Genomic DNA, 26,989 nt, shown 5'->3' on the forward strand with positions numbered 1-26,989 from the left:
AATCTCAAGTTCTCTGCAAGTTACTAATAACTTCTCCACATGAATCAAATGTATACGACATATGATTTCATGGATGGGGTGCCAGCAATAGGACATGGTAGTTTTTCAGCAGTTTGCATCAATAATCCCCCAAGAAAATAGTCCAAGTTGATTATTTATTAAAATTGTATCTTATGTGAACTCATTAAGGGAAGTAATTCTTGTATGTACTGCCTGCAGCAAATCACTTAATTACAAAATAACTGGTTGCACCAATTAGACAGATGTTGTATTGGCTGCTTTTCAATCTTGTTAATCACCCAAGCAAATTAGTGCAATATGTACAAATTGGTTTCTAAAAGAGGACTGGGAGAATAACTTCAACTGGACTACTGACATATGGCAGCATTCATAAGTAATTTTAATTTTGCTAAAGAATGAGCAAATATATGGATTAATGTAACTGGTATTTACTTTTACTGATCAGTGAAACAGACAAGAGGGTCATGATGACCCTGGATCGCTCACCTGAGTAATTATGAGCTACATGTTTCAAATGTCAAACTGATGATAAAATATTAAGAAAGTCAGTAGGTCAAATTCATGGTCAATGAAATTCAGTTTTAGGATTTGTGTGCAAAACTGTGTATATCATCAAAATTTCAAGGCTGTATCTTAAACAAGAGGGCCATGATGGCCCTATATCGCTCACCTGAGTAGAGTTGCTTACCTGAACAAGATCTAGGCCTTCTGGTTTATTTTTAGCAAATTTATGAAGATTTCCCTATGCACAATCAAGTAACCCTGGGACTGGGTCAATCTGACCCTGTGGTGTGTGTGTGTGTGGGGGGGGGGGGGGGGGGGTCAAGATTTGAACAATTTTTGTAGAGGTCCACTAGGCAATGCTACATGTCAAATATCTAAGCTCTAGACCTTCTGGTTTTTTTTAGAAAATTTTAAAGATTTTTCTATGTACAATCAAGTAACCCCATGGGGCGGAGCCAATTTAACCCCAGGGGTCATGATTTGAAATTGTTTTGTAGAAGTCTACCAGGCAATGCTACATGTCAAATATCTAAGACCTAGGCCTTCTGGTTTATTTTTAGAACATTTTTGAAGATTTTCATATGTAAAATCAAGTGACCCCTAGGGCTGGGTCAATTTTGACCACGGGGGTCATTTTTTAACAAATGTTGTAGAGGTCCACTAGGCCATGCTACATGTGAAATACCTAAGCTCTAGGCCTTCTGGTTTATTTTCAGAAAGATTTTCATATGTAAAATCAAGTGACCCCTACGGCAAGGTCAATTTTGACCACGGGGTCATGATTTGAACAAATTTAGTAGAGGTCCACTAGGCAATGCTACATGTCAAATATCTAAGCTCTAGGCCTTCTAGTTTATTTTTAGAATTTTTTTTGAAGATTTTCATATGTAAAATCAAGTGACTCCATGGGCGGGGTCAATTTTGACCCCGGGGTCATGATCTGAACAACTTTAGTAGAGGTCCACTAGGCAATGCCACATGTCAAATATCAAAGCTCCAGGGTTTATGCTTTTTGAGAAGAAGATTTTTTAAGATTTTCCTATGTACAATCAAGTAACCCCTGGGGCGGGGTCAATTTTGACCCCGGGGTCATGATTTGAACAAATTTGGTAGAGGTCCATTAGGCAATACTTCACACCAAATATCTAAGCTCTAGGGCTTTTGGTTTTTGAGAAGAAGATTTTTTAAGATTTTCCTATGTAAAATCAAGTGACCCCTGGGGCGGGGTCAATTTTGACCCTGGGGGTCATGATTTAAACAAATTTTGTAGAGGTCCACTAGGCAATGCTACAAGTCAAATATCTGAGCTCTAGGCCTTCTGGTTTATTTTTAGAATTTTTTTGAAGATTTTCATTTGTAAAATCAAGTGGCCCCTGGGGCGGGGTCAATTTTGAACTGGAGGTCATGATTTGAACAACTTTAGTAGAGGTTCACTAGGCAATGCTACATGTCAAATATCTAAGCTCTAGGCTTCTGGTTTTTGAGAAGAAGATTTTTTAAGATTTTCCTATGTAAAATCAAGTGACACCTGGGGCGGGGTCAATTTTGACCCCGGGGTCATGATTTGAACAAATTTGGTAGAGGTCCATTAGGCAATGCTTCACACCAAATATCTAAGCTCTAGGGCTTCTGGTTTTTGAGAAGAAGATTTTTAAAATTTTTCCTTTCGGTTGCCATGGCAACCAGAGTTCAGTACGGAATTCAATTCTTTGAAAAATTTTTAAAGGGGACCATCCATGGAACATCACTGTGAAGTTTCATCAAAATTGGCCTGGTGGTTTAGGAGGAGATGTTGTTTAAAGGAAAGTGTGGATGGACGCCGGACGGTGAGCGATCACAATAACTCACCCTGAGCACTTTGCTAAAAACAAGAAAGTAGGTCAGCAGGTCAAGGTTACAGTCAAGTGACATCATATTACTTGGAGTCATCAGGTAATTATAATTAAACAGTCTTGGAAATAGGATCAGATAATTTTTTAAGTATTTTTCCTATATAACTCACATAATAACTATGTGACCCCAGGGCGGGGCCTCTTTTAAACCCAGGGGCATAATTTGAACAATTTTGGTAGAGGACTACTAGACAATGCATCATACCAAATATCAAAAGCCTAGGTCGTATGGTTTAAGACAAGAAGATTTTTAAAGCTTTTTCCTATATAAGTCTATATAAAACTTGGGACCTCCAGGGCAGGGCCTCTTTTCACCCAAGGGGGTACAATTTGAACAATTTTGGTTGAGGACCATAAGACAATGCTACAAGCCAAATATCAAACGTCTAAGTGTTGTGGTTTCAGACAAGAAGATTTTTTAACTTTTTTTCCTATGTAAGTCTATGTAAAACTTGGGACCCCCGGGGCAGGGCCATATTTGACCCTAGGGGGATAATTTGAACAACCTTGGTAGAGGACCACTAGATGATGCTACATACCAAATATCAAAGCCCTAGGCCTTGTGATTTTGTACAAGAAGATTTTCAAAGTTTTCCCTATATAAGTCTATATAAACAATGTGACCCCTGGGGCGGGGCCATATTTGACCCTAGGGGAATAATTTGAACAATCTTGGTAGAGTACCACTAGATGATGCTACATACCAAATATCAAAGCCTTAGGCCATGTGGTTTTGTACAAGAAGATTTTCAAAGTTTTCCCTATATAAGTCTATATAAACCATGCTACCCCCAGGGCGGGGCCATATTTGACCCGAGGGGAATAATTTGAAAAATTTTGGTAGAGGACCACTAGATGATGCTACACACCAGATATCAAAGCCCTAGGCCCCGTGGTTTTGGACAAGAAGATTTTTAAAGTTTTTTCTTTCGGTTGCCACTGCAACCAGAGTTCTGCATGGAATTCAATTCTTTGAATAATTTTGAAAGGGGGCCACCCAAGGATCATTCCTGCGAAGTTTTGTGTAATTCTGCCTAGTGGTTTTCAAGAAGAAGATTTTTTTAGGAAATGTTGACGGACGCACGACGCACGCCGGACATTGAGCGGTCACAATAGCTCACCATGAGCCTTTGGCTCAGGTGAGCTAAAAGGTCTTATATATAACATATTCCATTATAAACATCCATTTAACTGCAGCATTTGACTTAATTTCTTAATCTAAGTTACCAAGCTGACAAGACAGTGAGGTTAAATTTTTGTTTGCTCAATTAACTTCACTTGAATTATTTATCATTATACACATTTACTTAAAATTGATGTTTTAGCAAAATTTGGTTATCTTACATGGGTAAAAATACCATTTTGGTTATGTACTTGTAGTCAGTAAAGTGCTGATCTCAGTCCAACAGACAGAGACAAACAAGATTATAATAATTTATGTGCAGCTTGTCATAATTTAGCCACTGGTATCTTCTATGATCAATCAAAACCTTAAAACTATGTTTATCATTTCGTATAATACATTACCCTTCCCTGTTCTCTCAGTATCACCTCCTCTGATGATAACTAATTAATGAAAAGTCAGCCGTGGGTTTCTAAAAGAGGTCTTGGTATTAATGTTGCAGTACAGAAGTGTGCAACTTGTTTTATTGTAACTGTATCGTGTAGAATCCACAACCACAATGCACCAGCATAAACACAAGCTATATAAGGCTCAAAGGTTATAAAACTTATATTCTGAAACCAGTCTTAAGATGTAAGCTTATCATTGGTCAGTTTCAAAACTATGCTCAGAAACAACCAATCAGATACTGAAATTCTGAGACTGGTTTTCAAATTCATTTTTATAACCTTTCGACCTTGGACTGCTCACCTTAGCTTTGGTCTCAAACTCATCAAATTCTTGAATAAGCTCCTCCACCTGTTTAACACTATCCCCTATCTCTTTCATTTTCTTCTCTAACCAGTCCATATTCTTATCACAGATAATTTGGAACTGAAATAAGCACCATTATATTTAAAGCTACTGTTGATAATATTTTTGCTACAACAGTGAAACACCACTTGTTCTGCATCAGCATCAGTGACTCAAGCATGTGGACTAAAGCCAAAATGACTGAATCGAGTGAATAATGTGGTCTCAGGTTGTTTTCTTATAATTTCTTTGTTCAGAATGTTCAAAACCATACATAACTCAAGCAATTTCTTTATCCCCTTAATGCCTTTAAGCAAGCAGTGTTTTACTGTATAAGCAAACAGGGCTTCTGACTCTCTAGTCTAAAACAACAAACATGAAGCCAGCTATGAAACATGAATTCTTAACAATGAAAATACAGCTGCTTTGTATTTATTGTACTATAAGAATGATGAGAAAAATACCAGATCTACAGTAGTTATATTATAGTACAGGGATTTACTACACATATACATGAGAAATCACAAGCTCTGCCATATAGAGTATTCCTTGCAAGGGGGAGTAAGTGGTATTGCATGTTTCATTACTCAAACAAACTCAGACAACCAATATATATGCTATATTTTCTGGTCTTTTGGGAAAACTGAGCACATTCATTTCTGCTTTAGTAGAACACCGCTTAAGCCGGTGCTAGGGTTTTTTAAGCTTGTTGCACAATTCATTTCCACCACAGATTTAATTTTTGTGTTGTACTTGCCTTCCAGAACTAACTGAGGCTCGAAAAACAACTGTATCAAATCTATAGTGTTTTCAGTCAGAGTCAAATACTATATTAGTTCTAGTATTTGGAAGATAAGTTTAAATTTTTTCGATCGGTACCAGTGCAAATGCATTTATATACTTATGTTAACCTGTAACTGAAAATGTAACTGAATATTGCAACAAAAAAACACAATTTCTATTCCATCTAAGAAGAATGCTAGGATACCACACCATCCGGAGTTGTCTCCCTTTATCAAGTAAGTAATATAATTATAATCACTGGCTATAGTTCGTACCAGTTTGAAATTCTCTTCAAATTTCCTCAGCTGTAAGGACTGCTGCAGTTTGGAATAATGCTTGTCCCAATACTCGTCAAACTTCTTCTTTGTTTCTTCTAACTGTACAATCAATCTAAAACATACATCACAAAAAATGATGACAATTTGACGCACACAAGATTGCATAATTATGTGGACTGTATGTATACAGTATAGTAACAAAAAACAAAGTCCCATAACTATGCAGAATATTTATCTAAAAGAACATAACATGCACCATGCACAACTAGGGTTGGTACTGATCACTTGTGTGAAGTTTTATTAAATGGTGTGCAAGGGTTCGGAAGATTAGGCACGCACAAGATTGCATATGCAGACTGTATGTACATAGTATATTAACAAGAAACAAAGTCCCATAACTCTGCAATTTTTGTTGTTGAAAGAACCTAACATGCCCCATGCACAACTACTGTTGTTACTGATCACTTGGGTGAAGTTTCATTAAATTGTGTCAAGGGGATGAGGAGAGATGGTGCGCACAAGATTGTGTCTACATATCTAGTATAGTAACAAAAAACAAAGTCCCGTAACTCTGCAATTTTTTTTTTCTGAAAGAACCTAACATGCCCCATGCATAACTACTGTTGTTACTGATCATATGTGTGAAGTTTCATTAATTTGTGTCAAGGGGATGAGGAGAGATGGTGCGCACAAGATTGTGTCTACGGACAGACGGACAGCCAGACAGATGGACAGACAGACAGACAGACAACCTGAAACCAGTATACCCCACCTTACAACTTTGTTGTCGGGGGGTACAATAACACTGAATATAAACTCTAACAAGAGGACCATGATGGTCCTGAATCGCTCACCTATCCCCACATGACCCAGTGTGCAACTGAGTATGACGTCGTTATTTCTATTATTTGACATAGTGACCTAGTTTTTGAGCACATGTGACCTAGATATCATCAAGATAAAAAATTCTGACCAATTTTCATGAAGATCCATTGAAAAATATGGCCTCTAGAGAGGTCACAAGGTTTTTCTATTATTTGACCTAATGACCTAGTTTTTGAAGGCACGTGACCCACTTTTAAACTTGACCTAGATATCATCAAGGTGAACATTCTCACCAATTTTCATGAAGATCTCGTGAAAAATATGGCCTCTAGAGAGGTCACAAGGTTTTTCTATTTTTCGACCTACTGACCTAGTTTTTGACCGCACATGACCCAGTTATGAACCTGACCTAGATATCATCAAGCTGAACATTCTCACCAATTTTCATGAAGATCCATTGAGAAATATGGCCTCTAGAGAGGTCACAAGGTTTTTTCTATTTTTTAGACCTACTGACCTAGTTTTTGACCCCAGGACCCAGTTTCGAATTTGACTTAGATATCATCAAGATGAATATTCTGACCAATATTCATGAAGATCTCATGAAAAATATGGCCTCTAGAGAGGTCACAAGGTTTTTCTATTTTTAGATCTACTGACCTAGTTTTTAACCCCACATGACCCAGTTTCGAACTTGACCTAGATATCTTCAAGGTAAACATTCTGACCAATTTTCATGAAGATCCATTGAAAAATATCGCCTCTAGAGAGGTCACAAGGTTTTCCTATTTTTAGACCTACTGACCTAGTTTTTGACTGCACGTGACCCAGTTTCGAATTTGACCTAGATATCATCAAGGTGAACATTCTGACCAATTTTCATGAAGATCCATTGAGAAATATGGCCTCTAGAGAGGTCACAAGGTTTTTCTATTTTTAGATCTACTGACCTAGATTTTGACCCCACATGACCCAGTTTCGAACTTGACCTAGATATCATCAAGGTGAACATTCTGACCAATATTCATGAAGATGTCATGAAAAATATGGCCTCTAGAGAGGTCACAAGGTTTTTCTATTTTTAGACCTACTGACCTAGTTTTTAACCCCACGTGACCCAGTTTCGAACTGACCTAGATATCATCAAGATGAACATTCTGACCAATTTTCATGAAGATCCATTGAGAAATATGGCCTCTAGAGAGGTCACAAGGTTTTTCTATTTTTAGACCTAATGACCTAGTTTTTGACCCTACGTGACCCAGTTTCGAACTTGACCTAGTTATCATCAAGGTAAACATTCTGACCAATATTCATGAAGATCTCATGAAAAATATGGCCTCTAGAGAGGTCACAAGGTTTTTTCTATTTTAGATCTACTGACCTAGTTTTTAACCCCACGTGACCCAGTTTCGAACTTGACCTAGATATCATCAAGATGAACATTCTGACCTATTTTCATGAAGATCCATTGAGAAATATGGCCTCTAGAGAGGTCACAAGGTTTTTCTATTTTTAGACCTACTGACCTAGTTTTTGACCCCACGTGACCCAGTTTCGAACTTGACCTAGATATCATCAAGGTGAACATTCTGACCAATTTTCATGAAGATCTTGTGAAATATATGGCCTCTAGAGAGGTCACAAGGTTTTTCTATTTTTAGACCTACTGACCTAGATTTTGACGGCACGTGACCCAGTTTCGAACTTGACCTAGATATCATCAAGATGAACATTCTGACCAACTTTCATAAAGATCCCATGAAAAATGTGACCTCTAGAGTGGTCACAAGCAAAAGTTTACGGACGCACGGACGCACGGACGGACGACGGACGACGGACACCGCGCGATCACAAAAGCTCACCTTGTCACTTTGTGACAGGTGAGCTAAAAACACTGTTTCCAACAAAATATTTGTAATTACTGGACTGGTTCCTATGATAAATGTCCTTTATACTTATATTTTACTTTTGCTACACTGCAAGGCTGTATCGTAAGTCCAATATCATATCCTCAAAGAAAATAATCATAACTAGAAATATGTCCAGAGATGTCCCCTCTATGTGATGTTACCTTGAGCTTTTAGCATGAGGTTTGGGTCTTGCATGCAACACATTGCCTATTAGTGACTATTTACTTAAATATCCATCCATCCATACAAAAGATGCAAAGAGAATACAAAAAATAATGTACAACCTTTTAAGTGTGACCTTGACCTTTCACTAAGGGTAAAATTGTCAAATATTGTCTTGTTACGGTGAATGTTTGTGCAAATTTATATGACTATCCATGCATATATAAAGACGGAGTTCAGCTGGTTAGATATAAAACGGCCATATGATATATTATGTGGCGGAAAATACTTAGCTACGAAACGTTTTCTTTTCTGTGAGAAGTCATATAGCAGACAAGAAATCTGACCTCTAAGTATCAATTGACCTTTAAAACGGGGCTGTGGGTCTTAAATGTGACACACTGTCTTGTTACAGTGAATGTTTGTGACAAGTTGTTCAAATATCTATACATGCATCAACAAGATGGCCATGATGGCCCTAGATCACTCACCTGAGTTACACTGATTTCATGAACAGTTTTTGTAGATGGTTATACAACGAAAATGTCTGTGAAATTATTTTAAAATTGTGCCAGTGTTTTCTGACAAGAATATTTTAAAAGTTTCTACAAAATAAGTATGGGCGGGTAATGTGTGTGTGTTGGATATGTATGTGTGTATGTTGGGAGGGAGGTGGGGGAATGATTACACAGGACACTAAGAGATGATATCAATCAATAAGAGTTTTAAAGTTTCAGGAGAAAGTGACCACACCCATTGGCCACCATATTTTTTGACAAAACACAAAAAGTTTGTAAATCTTAATGAAGGGTAACGCAAGAAACATTTAACGTGTAAAGTTATTTTAAAATCAGACCAGCAGTTTCTGACATGGAGATTTTTAAAGTTTCCACATGTAGGGAAAAGTGACAATGCCTTCTTGCCACCATGTTTTTTGACGAATCAGAAAAATCTGAACAATCTTTATAAAGGAACATTTCTGTAAAATTATTTTAAAACTGGGTCTGCAGATTTTTTTAAAAGTTTCCACTTTATAAATAGCAATGGTTGTAGATGAAACCAGTTGGTAGACAAAAATATATAGAGAGGAAAATCCACTGAGTGGTGGGGGCACTTTTAAGCAGTTAAATGTTAACATTATGTAAGGGAGATAATCACCTTTCAACATCAAGAACATGTGACAACTGTACAAGAGGAGTTCTCTCATTATCTCCCTTGATACAGCTCAATAAAGTCTGTCCATGGAAGCTTGATGACTCTAGGTCTTCCAGAAGCTCTCTTCTCTGTGAAGAATGCTCACTGATTTGTTTCTCAGTCCCTGCTACATCATTTGGTGTACATGCATTCTCCATTTTCTTTATCAAAGTGGTTAGAGACAGGGCTATTTTCTCGGTATTGCTACTGAACTTCTCTACAGCCTGAAATATTACAAAAAAGAAACAAATTAGCACAAAACTGTTGCACAAATCTGTATTTATTGTAAAAGCATAAGCAAAAATAGACCTGATAACTACACCCACTATTGAATATTTTTCCATATCTGATAGGAGTTGAATACAAGATTTTGTATTTGTTAGTAAAATACATGCTGTATTTAAGACGGAAAATTCATAAATAAATAATAAAAAGAGAATTTGATAAAAGATGTCCTAAACAAGAGGGCCAAGATGGCCCTAGGTCGCTCACCTACGAAACACACCGTAACAGTGTAAAACATGTTTGACCTAGTGATTTCATGGAAACAAATATTCTGACCAATTTTCATTAAGATTGGACCAAAAAATTGGTCTCTTGCGATAAAACAAGCATTTTCTTAGATATGACCTAGTTTTTGACCCTAGATGACCCATGTTCAAACTCGACCTAGATTTTATCAAGGCAATCATTCTGACCAAAATTCATGAAGATCAATTGAAAAATACAGCCTCTATCACATACACAAGTTTTTTCTTTGATTTGACCAAGTGACCTAGTTTTTGACCTCAGATGACCCATATTCAAATTAGACCTAGATTTCATTAAGGCAATCATCCTGACCAAATTTCATAAAAGTCAATTGAAAAAAACAGTCTCTATCGCATACACAAGATTTTTCTTTAATTTGACCTAGTGACCTAGTTTTTGACCTCAGATAACCCATATTCAAACTCGACCTAGATTTCCTCAAGGCAATCACTCTGACCAAATTTCATGAAGATCAATTGAAAACTACATCCTCTATTGCATACACAAGGTTTTTCCTTGATTTGACCTAGTGACCTAGTTTTTGACCCGAGATGACCCATTTTGGAACTCGGCCTAGATTTCATCAAGGTAATCATTCTGACCAAAATTCATGAAGATCAATTGAAAAATACCGCCTCTATCGCATACACAAGGTTTTTCTTTGATTTGACCTAGTGACCTAGTTTTTGACCTGAGATGACCCATTTTGGAACTCGGCCTAGATTTCATCATGGCAATTATTCTGACCAATATTCATGAAGATCAATTGAAAAATACAGCCTCTATCGCATACACAAGGTTTTTCTTTGATTTGACCTAGTGACCTAGTTTCTGACCCGAGATGACCCATTTTCAAACTCAGCCTAGATTTCATCAAGGTTATCATTCTGACCAATATTCATGAAGATCAACTGAAAAATACAGCCTCTATCGCATACACAAGGTTTTTCTTTGATTTGATCTAGTGACCTAGTTTTTGACCCGAGATGACCCATTTTCGAACTCGGCCTAGATTTCATCAAGATTATCATTCTGACCAATATTCATGAAGATTAATTGAAAAATACAGCCTCTATTGCATACACAAGCTAAATGTTGACAGACGACAGACGACAGACAGACAGACAGACAGACGCCGGACGCCGGACATTGAGTGATCAGAAAAACTCACCTGAGCATTGCTCAGGTGAGCTAATAAAAAAGAAATTTCTTTGTAATTTAATTGCCTCTCATCAAATTGACAAATTTACAGCAGAAAATATATCTACTCAATGGTCCTTCATCTCTGACTCACGTGTATTAGTTGTCAGTTACTTATTGTGAACAAGCAAGTCCTAGTATGAAATCTAGAACAAGAGGACCATGCTGGTCCTGAATCGCTCACCTGTCCACACGCAAACCAATTTTCATGAAGATCCATTGAAAAGTATGGCCTCTAGAGAGGTCACAAGGTTTTTCCATTTTTAGACCTACTGACCTAGTTTTTGACTGCACATGCCACAATTTGGAAGCTGACCTAGATATCACCAAGGTGAACATTCTGACCAATTTTCATGAAGATCCATTAAAAAATATGGCCTCTAGAGAGTTCACAAGATTTTTCTATTTTTAGACCTACTGACCTAGTTTTGGACCGCACATGACCCAGTTTGGAACTTGACCTAGATATCATTAAGATGAATATTCAGACCAACTTTCATACAGATCCCACGAAAAATATTGCCTCTAGAGAGGTCACAAGGTTTTTCTTTTATTTGACCTACTGTCCTGGGTTTTGATGGCACGTGACCCAGTTTCGAATTTGAACTAGATATTTTCAAGGTGAACATTTTGACCAATTTTCATGAAGATCCACTGAAAAACATGGCCTCTAGGAAGGTCACAAGGATTTTGTTTCGCCGAACGATCACAAAAGCTCACCTTGTCACTTTGTGACAGGTGAGCTAAAAAGACTATTTACGTAAACAGGCCACCATTACAATAACCTAACTAGACTTCTTCAGAAGAAACAAGAAATGCCGTCTCAGTCCAAGAAAGCATAACTCTGCAATATGTCAAATGAGCCTAAAACATTTACATGCACATCTCCATCCAGTGGCAGATTCATTGGAATACATGACTGTAAAACTATAAATTTAAAGTTGTCCATTAAACACACTTCCAAGTACCAACGATACCAGTGTACGTATCTTCTGTAAGTCCAAATGCACAAAACTCTGCAATGCTTGGCTGTAGATTGTGCCAAAACTTTTTATTGCAACCGAACAAACCCCATAAAATGACACCTATATACCCCACAAAACTTAAGTTTGTGGCAGCATAGTTAGTGTTGAAAAATGGATTTAAACCATATCAGACATTAAAAAAAATACAATCATATTATTTGCTTTGTTCAAACTTACTTGGAAGTCTTGAAAACATGAGCTGTCAGAGGACAGCAACGCTTCACTATTCAACAGCCTTGTCAAATGAATAAATATAGAAGTCGAAAAAGGGACATAATTTTGTAAAACTTAAAAACAGAGTAATGGAACCTGTACAATGCATGTCAGCTGATCACACTGGACAAGTGTGTGTCCATAAGTTGGTACTGAAATACCAGCTTACATACAAAACTAAACCAAAAATTGCTAAGTCAAAAAAGGTTAATAATTTTATAAAAATACAAAGTAGAGTTATGGAACTTGTGCACTGGATGTCAGATCATGTCAGTGAACAAGTGCATGAAGTTCCAGTCCATTCCCATTAGTAGGTACGGATATAACAACTTACATACAAAAACTTATTCATAAACTGGTAAGTCAAACAAGAGGACCATGATGGTCCTGAATGCCTCACCTGTCTCCACATGACCCAATTTTCATGAAGATCCATTGAAAAATATGGCTTCTAGAGAGGTCACAAGGTTTTTCTATTATTTGACCTAATGACCTAGTTTTTGAAGGCATATGACCCAGTTTTGAACTTGACCTAGATATTATCAAGGTGAACATTCTCACCAATTTTCATGAAGATCTCAGGAAGAGTATGGCCTCTAGAGAGGTCACAAGGTTTTTCTATTTTTATACCTACTGACCTAGTTTTGACCACACGTGACCCAGTTTCAAACTTTATCTAGATATCATCAAGGTGAACATTCAGACAAATTTTCATGAAGATCCATTGAAAAATATGGCCTCTAGAGTGGTCAAAAAGGTTTTTCTATTTTTAGATCTACTGACCTAGTTTTTGACCGCAGTTGACTCAGATTAAAACTTGACCTAGATATCATCAAGATAAATATTCACACCAACTTTCATACAGATCCCATGAAAAATATGGCCTCTAGAGAGGTCACAAAGTCTTTTTTATTATTTGACCTACTGACCTAGTTTTTGATGGCACGTGACCCAGTTTCAAAATTGATCTAGATATCAAGGTGAACATTCTGACCAATTTTCATGAAGATCCATTGAAAAGTATGGCCTCTAGAGAGGTCACAAGGTTTTTCTACTTTTAGACCTACTGACCTAGTTTTTGACCGCAGTTGACCCAGTTTTGAACTTGACCTAGATATCATCAAGGTGAACATTCAGACCAACTTTCATACAGATCCCATGAAAAATATGGCTTCTAGAGAGGTCACAAGGTTTTTCTATTATTTGACCTACTGACCTAGTTTTTGAAGGCAAGTGACCCAGTTTCAAATTTGACCTAGATATCATCAAGGTGAACATTCTGACCAATTTTCATGAAGATCCATTGAAAAGTATGGCCTCTAGAGAGGTCACAAGGTTTTTCTACTTTTAGACCTACTGACCTAGTTTTTGACTGCAGTTGACCCAGTTTTGAACTTGACCTAGATATCATCAAGATGAACATTCAGACCAGCCTTCATACAGATCCCATGAAAAATATGGCTTCTAGAGAGGTCACAAGGTTTTTCTATTATTTGACCTACTGACCTAGTTTTTGACTGGACGTGACCCAGTTTCAAACTTGACCTAGATATCATCAAGGTGAACATTCTGACCAATTTTCATGAAGATCCATTGAAAAGTATGGCCTCTAGAGAGGTCACAAGGTTTTCCTATTTTTAGACCTACTGACCTAGTTTTGGACCGCAGCTGACCCAGTTTCAAACTTAATTCAGATATCATCAAGATGAACATTCAAACCAACTTTCATACAGATCCAGTGAAAAATATGGCCTCTAGAGAGGTCACAAGGTTTTTCTATTATTTGACCTACTGACCTAGTTTTTGAAGGCACGTGACCCAGTTTCGAACTTGACCTAGATATCATCAAGGTGAATATTCTGACCAATTTTCATGAAGATCCATTGAAAAGTATGGCCTCTAGAGAGGTCACAAGGTTTTTCTATTTTTAGACCTATTGACCTAGTTTTCTATTGCACATGACCCAGTTTCGAACTTGACCTAGATATCATCAAGATAAACATTCTGACCACCTTTCATAAAGATCCCATAAAAAATGTGACCTCTAGAGTGGTCAAAAGCAAAAGTTTACAGACGGACGGACGCACGCACGGACGACGGACGCCACGCGATCACAAAAGCTCACCTTGTCACTTTGTGACAGGTGAGCTAAAAAGGGGAAAAAATCTGGTAAAAATGCAATGTAGAGTTATGAAACCTGTGCATCAGATGTCAGATTAGCACAGTGAACAAGTGTGTGAAGTTTCTATCCATTCCCATCAGTGGGTACTGAGATGCCACCTTAACCAAAAACTGCATAGTCAAAAAAGGGGTAAAATTCTGTAAACAAGTATTGTGTCCATAGGTCACTGATGCCCCCACACACTGTTTCATCCTCTATATAGCAAAAACTATCAAAGGGCCATAACTGCAGTAAAAATAGAAACAGAAAAAAATACTTCCTTTATGGCCATCTGCACATCAAGCTTGTTTATCTGTGAAAGTTTGAAGCAAATCAGGTTAATAGTGTCGGAGGAGTTGGACACACTAGATTTCGGGACATACGGATGGACAGATGGATGGACATATGGACAGCAGCATCACTATATGGCCCCCCACCCCTCCCCCATAAATGTGTGGTGGCATAAAAAGCAATACATTGTTATGGAACCTGTATAATATAAGACAGTTTACCACAGTAAATAAGTGTGTGAAGTTTCAATCCATTCCAACAGGTGGTTACTGAGATACCAAACTTAACCAAATAGGGACACCAACACTGACACTGACGTAGACACATGAGTGAGTCCAATATCTCTACCTATTCTTCCAATAGTCAAACCACTTGAAAAAAATGTGCAGCAAAGTAATGTACCTTTCATAGTCTCACTTTTACATATTTTTACCCTACATTTGTTTTCTAACCAGGTATCTCATGTACTTACAGATCTGTGTTGTGTCCACTCAATAGCATCAAATTCTAGCTGACCTCCCATATCAGGTGTTACATATTCAGGTGCAATGTAATCAAACATTGATTCTGGAGTGTCCAAGGAAACTACCTGAAAAACACAAATAAATCATTTTTACATTTCCTTGTGATTTTTAAATGGTGTCTAGTTGTTACTGCACTTTCTTTCATGACATTTTTCCAACTCCAATTAAGAAATTACAAATTAATACTAGTATTATTTTGAGGTTTGAATTGAAAACCATCATAAGTCCTTTGTTATCAAATAGGAGTTACCACAGTTATATTCAACCCTTTATCTACATATTGTTTTTGTAACAGCATCCACTATTATTTTGTATGATGTAACAATAAAATGGCCGTATTTTATGGACAAACCGAAATATGTGATACGGATTTCAGTGTACTTTATATAATCATTTTACAAGTTACTAGGCAAATGTCAAAACTATTTTCCCAAGACAGTGGGAACAACATGGGAACTGTGCTAGAGGCCAATATTTAGACATAATAACTAGGCTGAGGTCAATATTCAGACATAAGAACTATGTTGGGGCCAATATTCAGACATAAGAACTATGCTGCGGCCAATATTCAGACATAAGAACTATGCTGCGGCCAATATTCAGACAGAAACATTTCGAAACACTGTCCACTATACTGAAGAACACAAGTTGGACTGTTCCCCAAACACACATCAAACTTGTTTTATTTCCTAATTTATTTCTGTAAAAAGAAGCCCAATAATGGAGACTACATTACTGCAGAAACTTATTTGAGCCTCAAAACACTTTGAAGCCAGCCACAGTCAAAAGTAACCAATAACAATTCACTGAGCATCAGGTTACTAAATGTTTTGGTCTGTGGCGTATACCACCATAGCACCATGTGGTATCTGTAGATCATTCAAAGACCTGTTAAAATTAAATTTCTTTAATTCTCAATATTATATCTTACTGAGGAAAAGGGACAAAAACAACACAAACTTCACACCAATTAATCAGGTTTAAATTTTGTGAGGGACAACCTTGAGACAACCCTGACTTTTTATTATATTCTGTTCCATTCTATTCCGTTCTATTTTCTATTTTATTCAATTCCATTCCATACCATTCCGTTCTATACTATGATTTTTGCAATACCATTTTTACTGTATGTATTGCAAATAGATTGCAATAGTTCCGGATGATCACTTTTTCCACAGAAAACCTTTTTTCTATTCATTGAATAGCAAAGAATAGCAGGAATATCTAGTCATACTGGAAGCAATTTGTTTGTTTGAGATCTAATTCAGATATACTGCTACTGCAATTTTCTGGGGATTAATTTCTCTTTAAATTCTGAATATCAAGGATGGTCTGTGAGTCTCGGTGCATTTTATGCCTTAAAATAGAAATTGTCTAGCATTATACCAGCATGATTTGTTACAAAGTACATTCTACTTCATGGATGTTACATGCTTTATTTTTCTTTATGCCTGTCGGGATCAAGTTTTTCCTAAATGCATGACATTCTTCCTCAAGGGTATGAAGGCATCACTTGTCTTGAAATTTCATACACATTTCATGCACAACATAATTAACAAATGGTATTTCTTTGAAATAATTCTGAAAATTTATTGAATGTTAACTTTTGATCACAGGAGAAAGTGAGCAAGTTCAGCTCACTGACCAGGGTTAACTCTAGTAACTACTAACAAGAGCTCATAGAACACGAAATGCCCCCTTGATGCATTCAGTAATTGCACACGGAACAGAAATAATTTGCTTACTGTACACAAAAGTTCTACTGTTCTGGGTCAATGTGACCTTAACCTTTGACCTATTGACCTCAAAATCAATAAGGGTCATCTGCTGGGGATGATCAACCTCCCTATCAACTTTCATGATTCTAGGCCTAAGCGTTCTCAAGTTATCGTACGGAAACTGTTCAAATGTTCTGGGTCAATGTGACCTTAGCCTTTGACCTACTGACCTCAAAATCAATATGGGTCATCTGCTGGTCATGACCAACCTCCCTATCATCTTTCATGATCCTAGGCCCGACCGTTCTTAAGTTATTATCAGGAAACCTTTTAACTGCTCTCGGTCACTGTGACCTTGACCTTTGGCCTACTGACCTCAAAATCAATAGGGGTCATCTGCTGGTCATGTCCAACCTCCCTATTTAGTTTCGCGATCCTAGGCCCAAGGGTTCTCAAATTATTGTACGGAAACTGTTTAACTGTTCCAGGTCAGTGTGACCTTGGCCTCTGACCTACTGAACTCAAAATTAATAGGGATCATCTGCTGGTCATGATCAAACTCCTTATCAACTTTCATGATCCTAGGCCCAAGCGTTCTTGAGTTATCATCTGGAAACTGTTCAACTGTACCGGGTCACTGTGACCTTGACCTCTGACCTCAAAATCAATAGGGGTCATCTGCTGGTCATGATTAACCTCCCTATCAACTTTCATGATCCTAGGCCCAAGTGTTCTTGAGTTATCATCTAGAAACGGCTTAACTGTTCTGGGTCACTGTGACCTTGACCTTTGTCCTACTGACCTCAAAATCAATAAAAGTCATCTGCTGGTCATAACCAACATCCCTATTAAATTTCGTGATCCTAGGCCCAAGCGTTCTCTAATTATCGTCTGGAAACTGTTTAACTGTTCCGGGTCACTGTGTCCTTGACCTTTGACCTACTGATCTCAAAATCAATAGGGATCATCTGCTGGTCATGACCAACCTCCTTATCAACTTTCATGATCCTTGGCCAAAGCGTTCTTAAGTTATCATCCGGAAACTGTTTAACTGTACCGGTTCACTGTGACCTTGACCTTTGACCTCAAAATCAATAGGGGTCATCTACTGGTCATGACCCCCCCCCCCCCCCTATCAAATTTCATGATCCTAGGCCCAAGTGTTCTTGAGTTATCATCCGGAAACGGATTGGTCTACGAACCGACCAACACTGACATCTGCAAAACAATATATCCCTCCTTCAAGGAAGGGGGGCATAAAAATGCTTTCATCACTCAAGAGCTAAGACTGTGACTAAAAACAGATCTGGTGCGTCTGTGATATATTACAGACTCCGGACTGAAGGGTTGGAATGACAAGTATCTTTAATGTATATATTCTGTAACTCAACAAAGAAAAATTTTATAAAATCATTATAAGCAACTTAGCAGTAAAAGTTAAGTGTTCTCAGATCAAAAAGAAATATGTCACTTCAAATGTATGTAAAGCAATCCAAAATTAGCTCTATCTTTGACATGAATACTTAATTACTCAGTATGGAAAATCTCATCTTTGAACCAAAACTATAAATTGATATTTACAAAAAAAGGGTGTGAAAATATATACCTTATATTCGAGTTCCTCTTTGAACTTTGACCTATATTCCGAGAAAGCTCGCTGGAAGAAGCCGTGTGGCTGTAGCAGGAATACCACCTGTATATGACCGGGGAAGAAACTCTGAAATATAGAAAAATCTCTGTTTGCTTTTCTGATATGGGTTAAATGCTGATTTTCAATCAGATCTCTGTAGTATAACATCAGTCAGTTAACATATCCAAAGCTCCTGGAGTACTTTTAAGTTTTTTTCCACAAGAAACTGACAACTTCCTCAAACAAATTAGTGCTAGAAGATGAACAACTTCTTATAACTTCTCTAAAATCATCACAGAGAATATCTGCCTACCTGGACAATAAAACTTGCAATTTATACATTGGTAATCATGGTACATACTGAGCAGACCTGACACACAGCATATGTAGTCTGGTTTGTTTTGACGTGTTCTTAAATATTTTTTCAAAAAGGTATTTCTGTAATCTAGTCACAGTTACTTAAACTAACCAGTGTTCTTGGATTCTGCACCAGTACTGACTTGTCTTTCTTAAAAACAGATTAACTTTCGCACATGAATCAGAGTTGGAGGAGGAAGGATCTTTTGTGAAATCATAAATGTGAACATCACCTCTGCATGGTGATCAAACCTGTGATTGCTTGAACCATGATCCTGTGCTCTAATTGCACTCAGTACTTGGATTCAATGTTGTTATATTCTCTGGTCCTATGGGATCATGGAGTTCATTCAATATCTATGTTATTTTTCCCAAAGGCTCACCTTTTAGATTTCATTTCATACTTGAGACTAGATGCCCACGGGCAACATGTTTAGCCCGCCAGCTGTCAAAAAGACTGGGAGTTGCACATGACACTCCCGGTCTCATTGAGGCAAACATTTATGCCAAATAAAAAAGAGATTGAAAAAAGTTATAATATAAGTTATTTAAATTAATAACAAAGGGACGTAAATCCTAAAAAAAAAAAAAAATTCTAAGTCCACACAAAAATCCTCACCAGTAGAGATAGGTCAAAATTCACCTGAAAATTAGATGTAACATGCATGTTGTACTACAGAAAAGTGGCCTTGATTTTTCCCTACGACCAGTAATAAAAAAGTTATATAAGCTATTTATAGTAACAACAAAGGGAAGTAATTCTAGGATCTTGCGCATGACACTCCGTCTCATGATGATGAACAATTGTGCAAAGTTACATCAAAATCCCTCTATGCATCAAAAAGAAATGATCCAGACAAAGTCATTCTTGTATCTGACTTTTGACCTCTAAGCGTGACCTTGACCTTAGACCTAGGGACCTGGTTCTTGCGCATAACACTCCGTCTCATGGTGGTGAACATTTGTGCCAAGTTACATCAAAATCCCTTCATGCATGAAGAAGAAATGCTCCGGACAAAGTTGTAATTCTTGTATCCTTTGACCTCTAAGTGTGACCTTGACCTTAGACCCAGGGACCTAGTTCTTGCACAAGACACTTCGTCTCATGATGGTGAACAATTGTGCCAAGCAGGGCTCCGGAAATTATGAGAACTCAATCGGTCCGAAACGAAAATCCTGACATCGGCGCTACCCCACCCACCGCATTACCAATATACCATATTTATAAAACGTGATAATAAGCATGTCATGCATTAAAACTGAGTTACCGGTCAACGCGAGTTACCATACAATGAAGACAGTTATTCAGTGTTATGTGTGATCGTTACTTTGTTTAAATTTCGATGTTTTTCTGAGAAAATACTTGCAAGGATAAAATTACCGAGGCATACACCGTGTACCTAACTAGTCTAAAAGCCAACGCACGTGACTTCGGTAACGTATACACGGCAGATAATTTGTGGTTTCCTCATTCTTTGACGGAATTTTATAAAATACAATGCGTCAAATTGAATTACACGACACATATTCCCTGCTATACATCCTCAGTATTTTAAGAATACTCTGCCGCGGACCGAATGTGTACGTTATGTGAACGCTGAGGTCGAATTTCCCGCATGTATAGTACCATTTTGTCACGCGGGTTGGCCACGGATATTTCATTTCTCTGGCGTTGTACTTCAATAAGCAACTACATTTTATTAAGTTATATGTTCTCTTCTTATGTAAACAAAATTTCGTTTTGAAACGTTTTTTAAAAGACCGATTTGATAAACAGCGCCACTCCGGTTTTCTTTATCATTCGTGTTTGTCAGTCCATTTTTTTTTCTTTCTTTTTTTTGTACAGTCGGGTTGCAAAGACGATTTTCTGCACTTGTTTCAACTGGAGCCCCAACAAATGTATCATGTAAATTTTACAAATCAAGTAATTATAAAAAATATTTATATCGGTTTCCCGTGTGATGTCTCATTAAATGCAGTGACCATTTGTTTTTTACCCGTGATCAAACATAGCCTTTTGAAATAAACCATCCGTCGGATTCTAAATAAAAGAAGTGGATCCCCGTCTAAAGGATTTGGATCCAGTCAGAAACATTTGGAAACCAGTCAAAAATGTTTAATACATTGCAGTCGGCTGTCTGCAAACATTAAAGGATGTGCCGCGCGAGCACTGATTGCGTCACATGCTAATTACGGACCGATTATCAAGGTGACAATCAGACCATTTGACACGTTTATTGATTATCTGAGGGTGCGACCAACAATTTCCCGCTTGGCAGGTGATCGTGTATTGAGATTTCAGACCGAAATTTATACTTTTCTCCATTTTTACGGGACCGATTTTTTTCGTTTTTTCACTTCACGAATCGGTCTGAAAAGTCAAAAATTGGTCCAAAACCGACAAACCGGCAAATTTCCGAAGCCCTGGTGCCAAGTTGCATCAAAATCCCTCCATGCATGAAGAAATGCTCCGGACAATCATTTTTGAATTTGACCTTTGACCTGTAAGTGTGACCTTGACCTTTAAGATAGGAACCTGGGGTTTGCGCAGGACACTCCGTCTCACTGAGGTTAACATTCATGCCAAATATAAACAAGATTGCTCCATGCATGTCAAAGTTATGGTCCGGACAAACAAATCCGAACGGACGCACGCACGGATGCACGCACATACACCGAACAGCCATTTGGACAACTATGTCTTCGCATCAGCAAGCAGGCTCGACAAAAAATGATCATTAATAATATCTGTACATGTCTTTCTTAATTTCAACAGCTGAAAGCAGCATATTGGAAACTGTTCTGCTTCTTATATTATCAATGTAGACAACTTAAATTCTTACTGAGAATCTCATGAGAATTGTCTTGACAGAACCCCAGCCACTCTGTCTGCGATCTACCAACAACACGTATCCCATCTGTGTCTCATGTAGCCTGAAATCATATCAAATACTAAAGCTGTGAAGCTGTGAACATACTAAACATTGTAAGAAAAAAACATGCTGTGACAGTGTTTTGTTTTTGTGGTATATGCAGAAATGGTTATTTTGTAGAGGACATGAATAAATGGATTCCAACTTTTAATGTAAAACGAAATGGGAATTTGACTACTTCACTGGGTTCTTATTCCATGGATGAACAAAGCAATGAAATCAAAGAAAACTTGCCTGAACCCCTACCTCTCCCCTTGCAAATACAACTGATTTCACAGTCTGTGCTTTTTAACCTTTACCTTACTAATTCCTAAAATGGACTGGTCCATCATTCTATTTCCGCAATACCACTCCTTATTAAAAGGGGTATTCACTGAAAATTTACTGACTGAAGAGCGAACAGTTCAGACCATGACTGGTCTGTATTTGTCACAAAGGCTGCCAGCAGGCTAATGGTTTTAAACAGTTGTTTTAAACAAAGATATATACTATTAGTTCTTACTCCATTCTACTAAGAAATAATTTATAGCAAAACAGTGCTTTATCACTATTTATACACGATGGGCGGTTATACGTCGGGCGTAATAATTTCACAAGTGCACAGCCCGAGTGAAATTATTTTGGACGACATATAACTGCCCAAGTGTATAAAAAGTGATAAAGCACTGTTTTGCTATAAATTATTTCGATTCTAATATCTTCTTTATTGTAAAATTTATATCAAATATGATTGAACTGTTTCTTCGCTCATGCATGGCGCCAATAGTAGGCCTTTGTTTATAAACGCCAGGGCCGGAAATGGTAATACGTCTTGCGGCAGAATTCAGTTCGGGCGAAAATTATTGCGAATTATTCAGCAAAGCAAATAACTAACTCAGTATGTTTGTAAATTAATCAAAACATTTGTGCAATGTGACATTTCATTTAAAACATGTTAAGTAAAATATTTCATGAAATTTGAAAGAGCTATTTCTTGATGCATACATGGCGCTAAATATCACGTTGACATGACGTCAACATAATATCGTTGTGATGATTAAAGCATTGTTAGTCATATTGAACCAAAGATAAACTGCTTTTGAGTTACCTTTTTCTCAGATAGCTAAAATCTCACCATTCAGGAGTTCTACCTGTAGCATTTCTTTTTGGCATTTTGGCCAAAAGGTTAATCACTTTAAAGACCAAGAACTACAATTTCTTGAATTCTCTACAGTCATGAAAATAATAATGCATTTGATGTATTTACACCAAACTTCTAAACTGAATTCTGTACCTACTTATCTGACCATTGTATGAGTTATTTCCCTTTGCTATATAAATGTCTGCCTGAACATTGATCGGATTGGCAGAGTGCATAATGTGCACAGTTTTCAATGCAAATTAGATTTTAGAAGAACCATATAAGAAATATGTCCCATGGAGGGTTTATAAACCATGGCAATGGATCAAAATATTATATCCTAACAATCTGGAGTTGAGAAAGTGTTCAAATATATCATGACTGTTTAAGAGAGCATTAGTTCAGTGTAATATTATTACAGACATGTCCAATATTCATGATTTTTCAAAAAGTTACAAACAAGATTCCATGTACCACATATTTCTATTTCCTAGCTTCATTGGCAAACAGTTTCTACCATTTTCTGTATTGTACCACAATTTGCCTGAGAATATGCAGATATTATTATAAACCTTGGAAAACTGAAGGTGCCTGTATAATTTGTGGTTTTATATTCTAGGAGGAAACTGCTGCAGGCAGCAATTACTTACAGCCATTGTTAAAGATTATAGACATTTGACATTTTGTGCTAAAAGGTCTTTAGGTCTGCCACTTAACTAAATAATGACAGAGAATGCTGGCATGAAACGAATGGCAGCCAGGAACCAATAACTGAAATTATGCTATTTTCTTTAAACCATTCCTGTTGCAAAAAAAATATTTTCCATAATCCTGTAGACAGTCTATAGGTTGTCCAAAAACTAAGCTTGTACAAAAATCCATGCCAGACAGCTTTAAAGTGTGGGCGACAAATGACAAAACAAACTGGCCAAATTTCAATGAAATAGGAGCAAGAGTAAGTAGGTAAAGACTTGGAAAATGAACAGAGTACAGCCTTGTATTGCATACTTGATTGATGAGAGTTTCACTTTATGCTTCTTAAATCTTTGGTGGAAAAAATATGTAGAGACCATTTAAGCAGTCTGAGGATGTTCTGGAAGGTCTCTTTATGATGGTTATCTGCATGCAGTGATTTATGAGAAGAAGTTGTATAAAGTTTAAAGGTTTTGTCAAACTGTGGACTGGTACGAAACACGTAACCAAGGTGTGACGCCGGCACCTTGGTGAGTAGGATAGCTCTACTTATTCTTTGAATAGACAAGCTAAACATTTGCTGAAAAAGTTTAGAGAAGATCTATCAAGCAATTCATGACCAGATGTCATTTAAAAGCATTTTTAGCTCTAACAGTCCCTAAAAGATGCCAAACACCCCAATTTGAACAACATTGGGAGAAGACCTTATAATGATGTTACAGTCCAAATTCAATGATGATTCATCAAGTGGTTCATGAGAAGAAATCATTTAAAGGGTTTTCTATTTTTAGCTCTAGCTGCCCCTGAAAAGGGTAAAGCACCAAAATTTGAACAAGTTTGGTAGAGGACCCTATACTGTTGCTAAAGACCAAGCAGTTCATCAGAATCTATCGACAATCTCCTATTTTCAGAATATACCTTCCTTTTTGTTTGCTGTAACCATTAACTACGAAACAGCTAGCCTGATTTCCAATACCCACCTACGACCAGCAAAACATACCACCACCTAAGACCAGCAAAACATATCACCATCTCCAAACAGCCGATACATCACCACTTACCACCCGCAAAACATATCACCATCTCCCAACAGCCGATACATCACCACTTACTACCGCAAAACATATCACCATCTCCCAACAGTATATACATCACCACTTACTACCCACAAAACATATCACCATCTCCCAACAGCCGATACATCACCACTTACTACCGCAAAACATATCACCATCTCCCAACAGCCAATACATCACCACTTACTACCGCAAAACATACCACCATCTCCCAACAGCAGATACATCACCACTTACTACCACAAAACGAGTGTATATCAAAATCCCCTTGATCAAAATCCCCTCCACTGAAAAATGACTGGGTGTTACAAAATCCCCTTCGCACATTTGCAGGGGGTATCATAATCCCCTCTGTGATTAACATTATAGATATATAGATATCATTGCTCCAAATTATATTATGTTTGCTAAAGGCATTGTATTTACGTGCTTTATGCAACAGACTTTTAAGTTGTATATAGTTGTATTTGAACTTGATGAAATAAGTAAAAATCACAGAGGGGATTATGATACCCCCTGCAAAAGTACGAAGGGGATTTTGTAACACCCTGTCATTTTTCAGTGTAGGGGATTTTGATCAAGGGGATTTTGATTGTCTCCCCCACAAAACATATCACCATCTTCCAACAGCAGATACATCACCACTTACTACCACAAAACATATCACCATCTCCCAACAGCAGATACATCACCACTTACTACTGCAAAACATATCACCATCTCCCACGGCCAATACATCACCACTTACTACCGCAAAACATATCACCATCTCCCAACAGCCAATACATCACCACTTACTAACGCAAAACATATCACCATCTCCCAACAGCAGATACATCACCACTTACTACCGCAAAACATATCACTATCTCCCAACAGCAGATACATCACCACTTACTACCGCAAAACATATCACCATCTCCCAACAGCAGATACATCACCACTTACTACTGCAAAACATATCACCATCTCCCAACAGCCAATACATCACCACTTACTACCGCAAAACATATCACCATCTCCCAACAGCCAATACATCACCACTTACTAACGCAAAACATATCACCATCTCCCAACAGCAGATACATCAACCCTTACTACAGCAAAACATATCACCATATTCTTATATTATCTGGACTAAGTAAATGTTCGGGCTGGCAGATGGCTGCACTGATTGTAGGTGAATGAATTATTACAATGGCAGAAAGACTGGAATGTGTATTGTTGAAACTTACGGAGGTATACTACAGAGGTAGGTGACAATTTTCCGGTACTCATCTTCATTGGGTTCCGGTAGATTTGGTCGATCTGGAAATGTCATTATTGGTGCCCCATTCTTTGCCTTGGCTCCTGTTAAGATACAATATACACTAGTTAAAACTTGATATCTCAACCTCTCTTTTCTCAAAATTCCCGCCATCTCAAACATTTTCAATCCTGTCCGAAAAACTTCTGCACAAAATATCATTTTAAATCAAATTTCGGTTATCTCGGAGTGAAAAGCTTGATCCCTTGGAATTTCAGATACCGAGTTTCAACTGTATATATTAGCAGGTATTTTTAATCATTCAAATAAACATCCCAATCTTATTTAAACTAGTAAAATATGAGCAGTGAGCTTCTAGGAGATATTTCTATTTTGATATCAACATAAAACTTACCTGACAATCTGTTAAAACAGTCTTTCTAACTTACCTGATATAAAAGCAAAATTGGTCTGAAGCAGCTGTGCTACATCCAGCACACTGTATGGACATGTCTCCATACCCATACCATCTCCTGAAAATATACAAGAATAAAACGCAATGAGAATCCTGAATCAGACTATAGTCTCCATATCATCTCCTGAAAAAATACAAGAACAGAACGCAATGAGAATCCTGAAGCAGACTATAGTCTCCATACAATCTGCTGAAAATATACAAGAACAGAATGCAATGAGAATCCTGAAGCAGACTATAGTCTCTGTACCATCTCCTGAAAATATACAAGAACAGAATGCAACGAGAATCCTGAAGCAGACTATAGTC

At 37.4% G+C, this 26,989-nt stretch overlaps 1 protein-coding gene across 1 annotated transcript; it reads right to left on the bottom strand.

Moving 5' to 3' along the window:
- Nucleotides 1-4,290: 4,290 nt before the first annotated feature.
- On the bottom strand, nt 4,291-26,730 carry LOC128552717 (probable guanine nucleotide exchange factor MCF2L2; the record flags this gene model as incomplete). Its single annotated transcript, XM_053533764.1, has 8 exons — nt 26,655-26,730; nt 26,195-26,309; nt 21,981-22,071; nt 18,757-18,867; nt 15,381-15,497; nt 9,452-9,711; nt 5,391-5,505; nt 4,291-4,413 (listed from the first exon to the last, which is right to left on the bottom strand). Coding segments are annotated over exons 1-8 (1,008 nt in total), but the record flags the coding sequence as incomplete, so codon positions are not given.
- Nucleotides 26,731-26,989: the final 259 nt, after the last annotated feature.

Source organism: Mercenaria mercenaria, unplaced genomic scaffold, assembly GCF_021730395.1.
Source record: "Mercenaria mercenaria strain notata unplaced genomic scaffold, MADL_Memer_1 contig_3081, whole genome shotgun sequence".
NCBI lineage: Eukaryota > Metazoa > Mollusca > Bivalvia > Venerida > Veneridae > Mercenaria > Mercenaria mercenaria.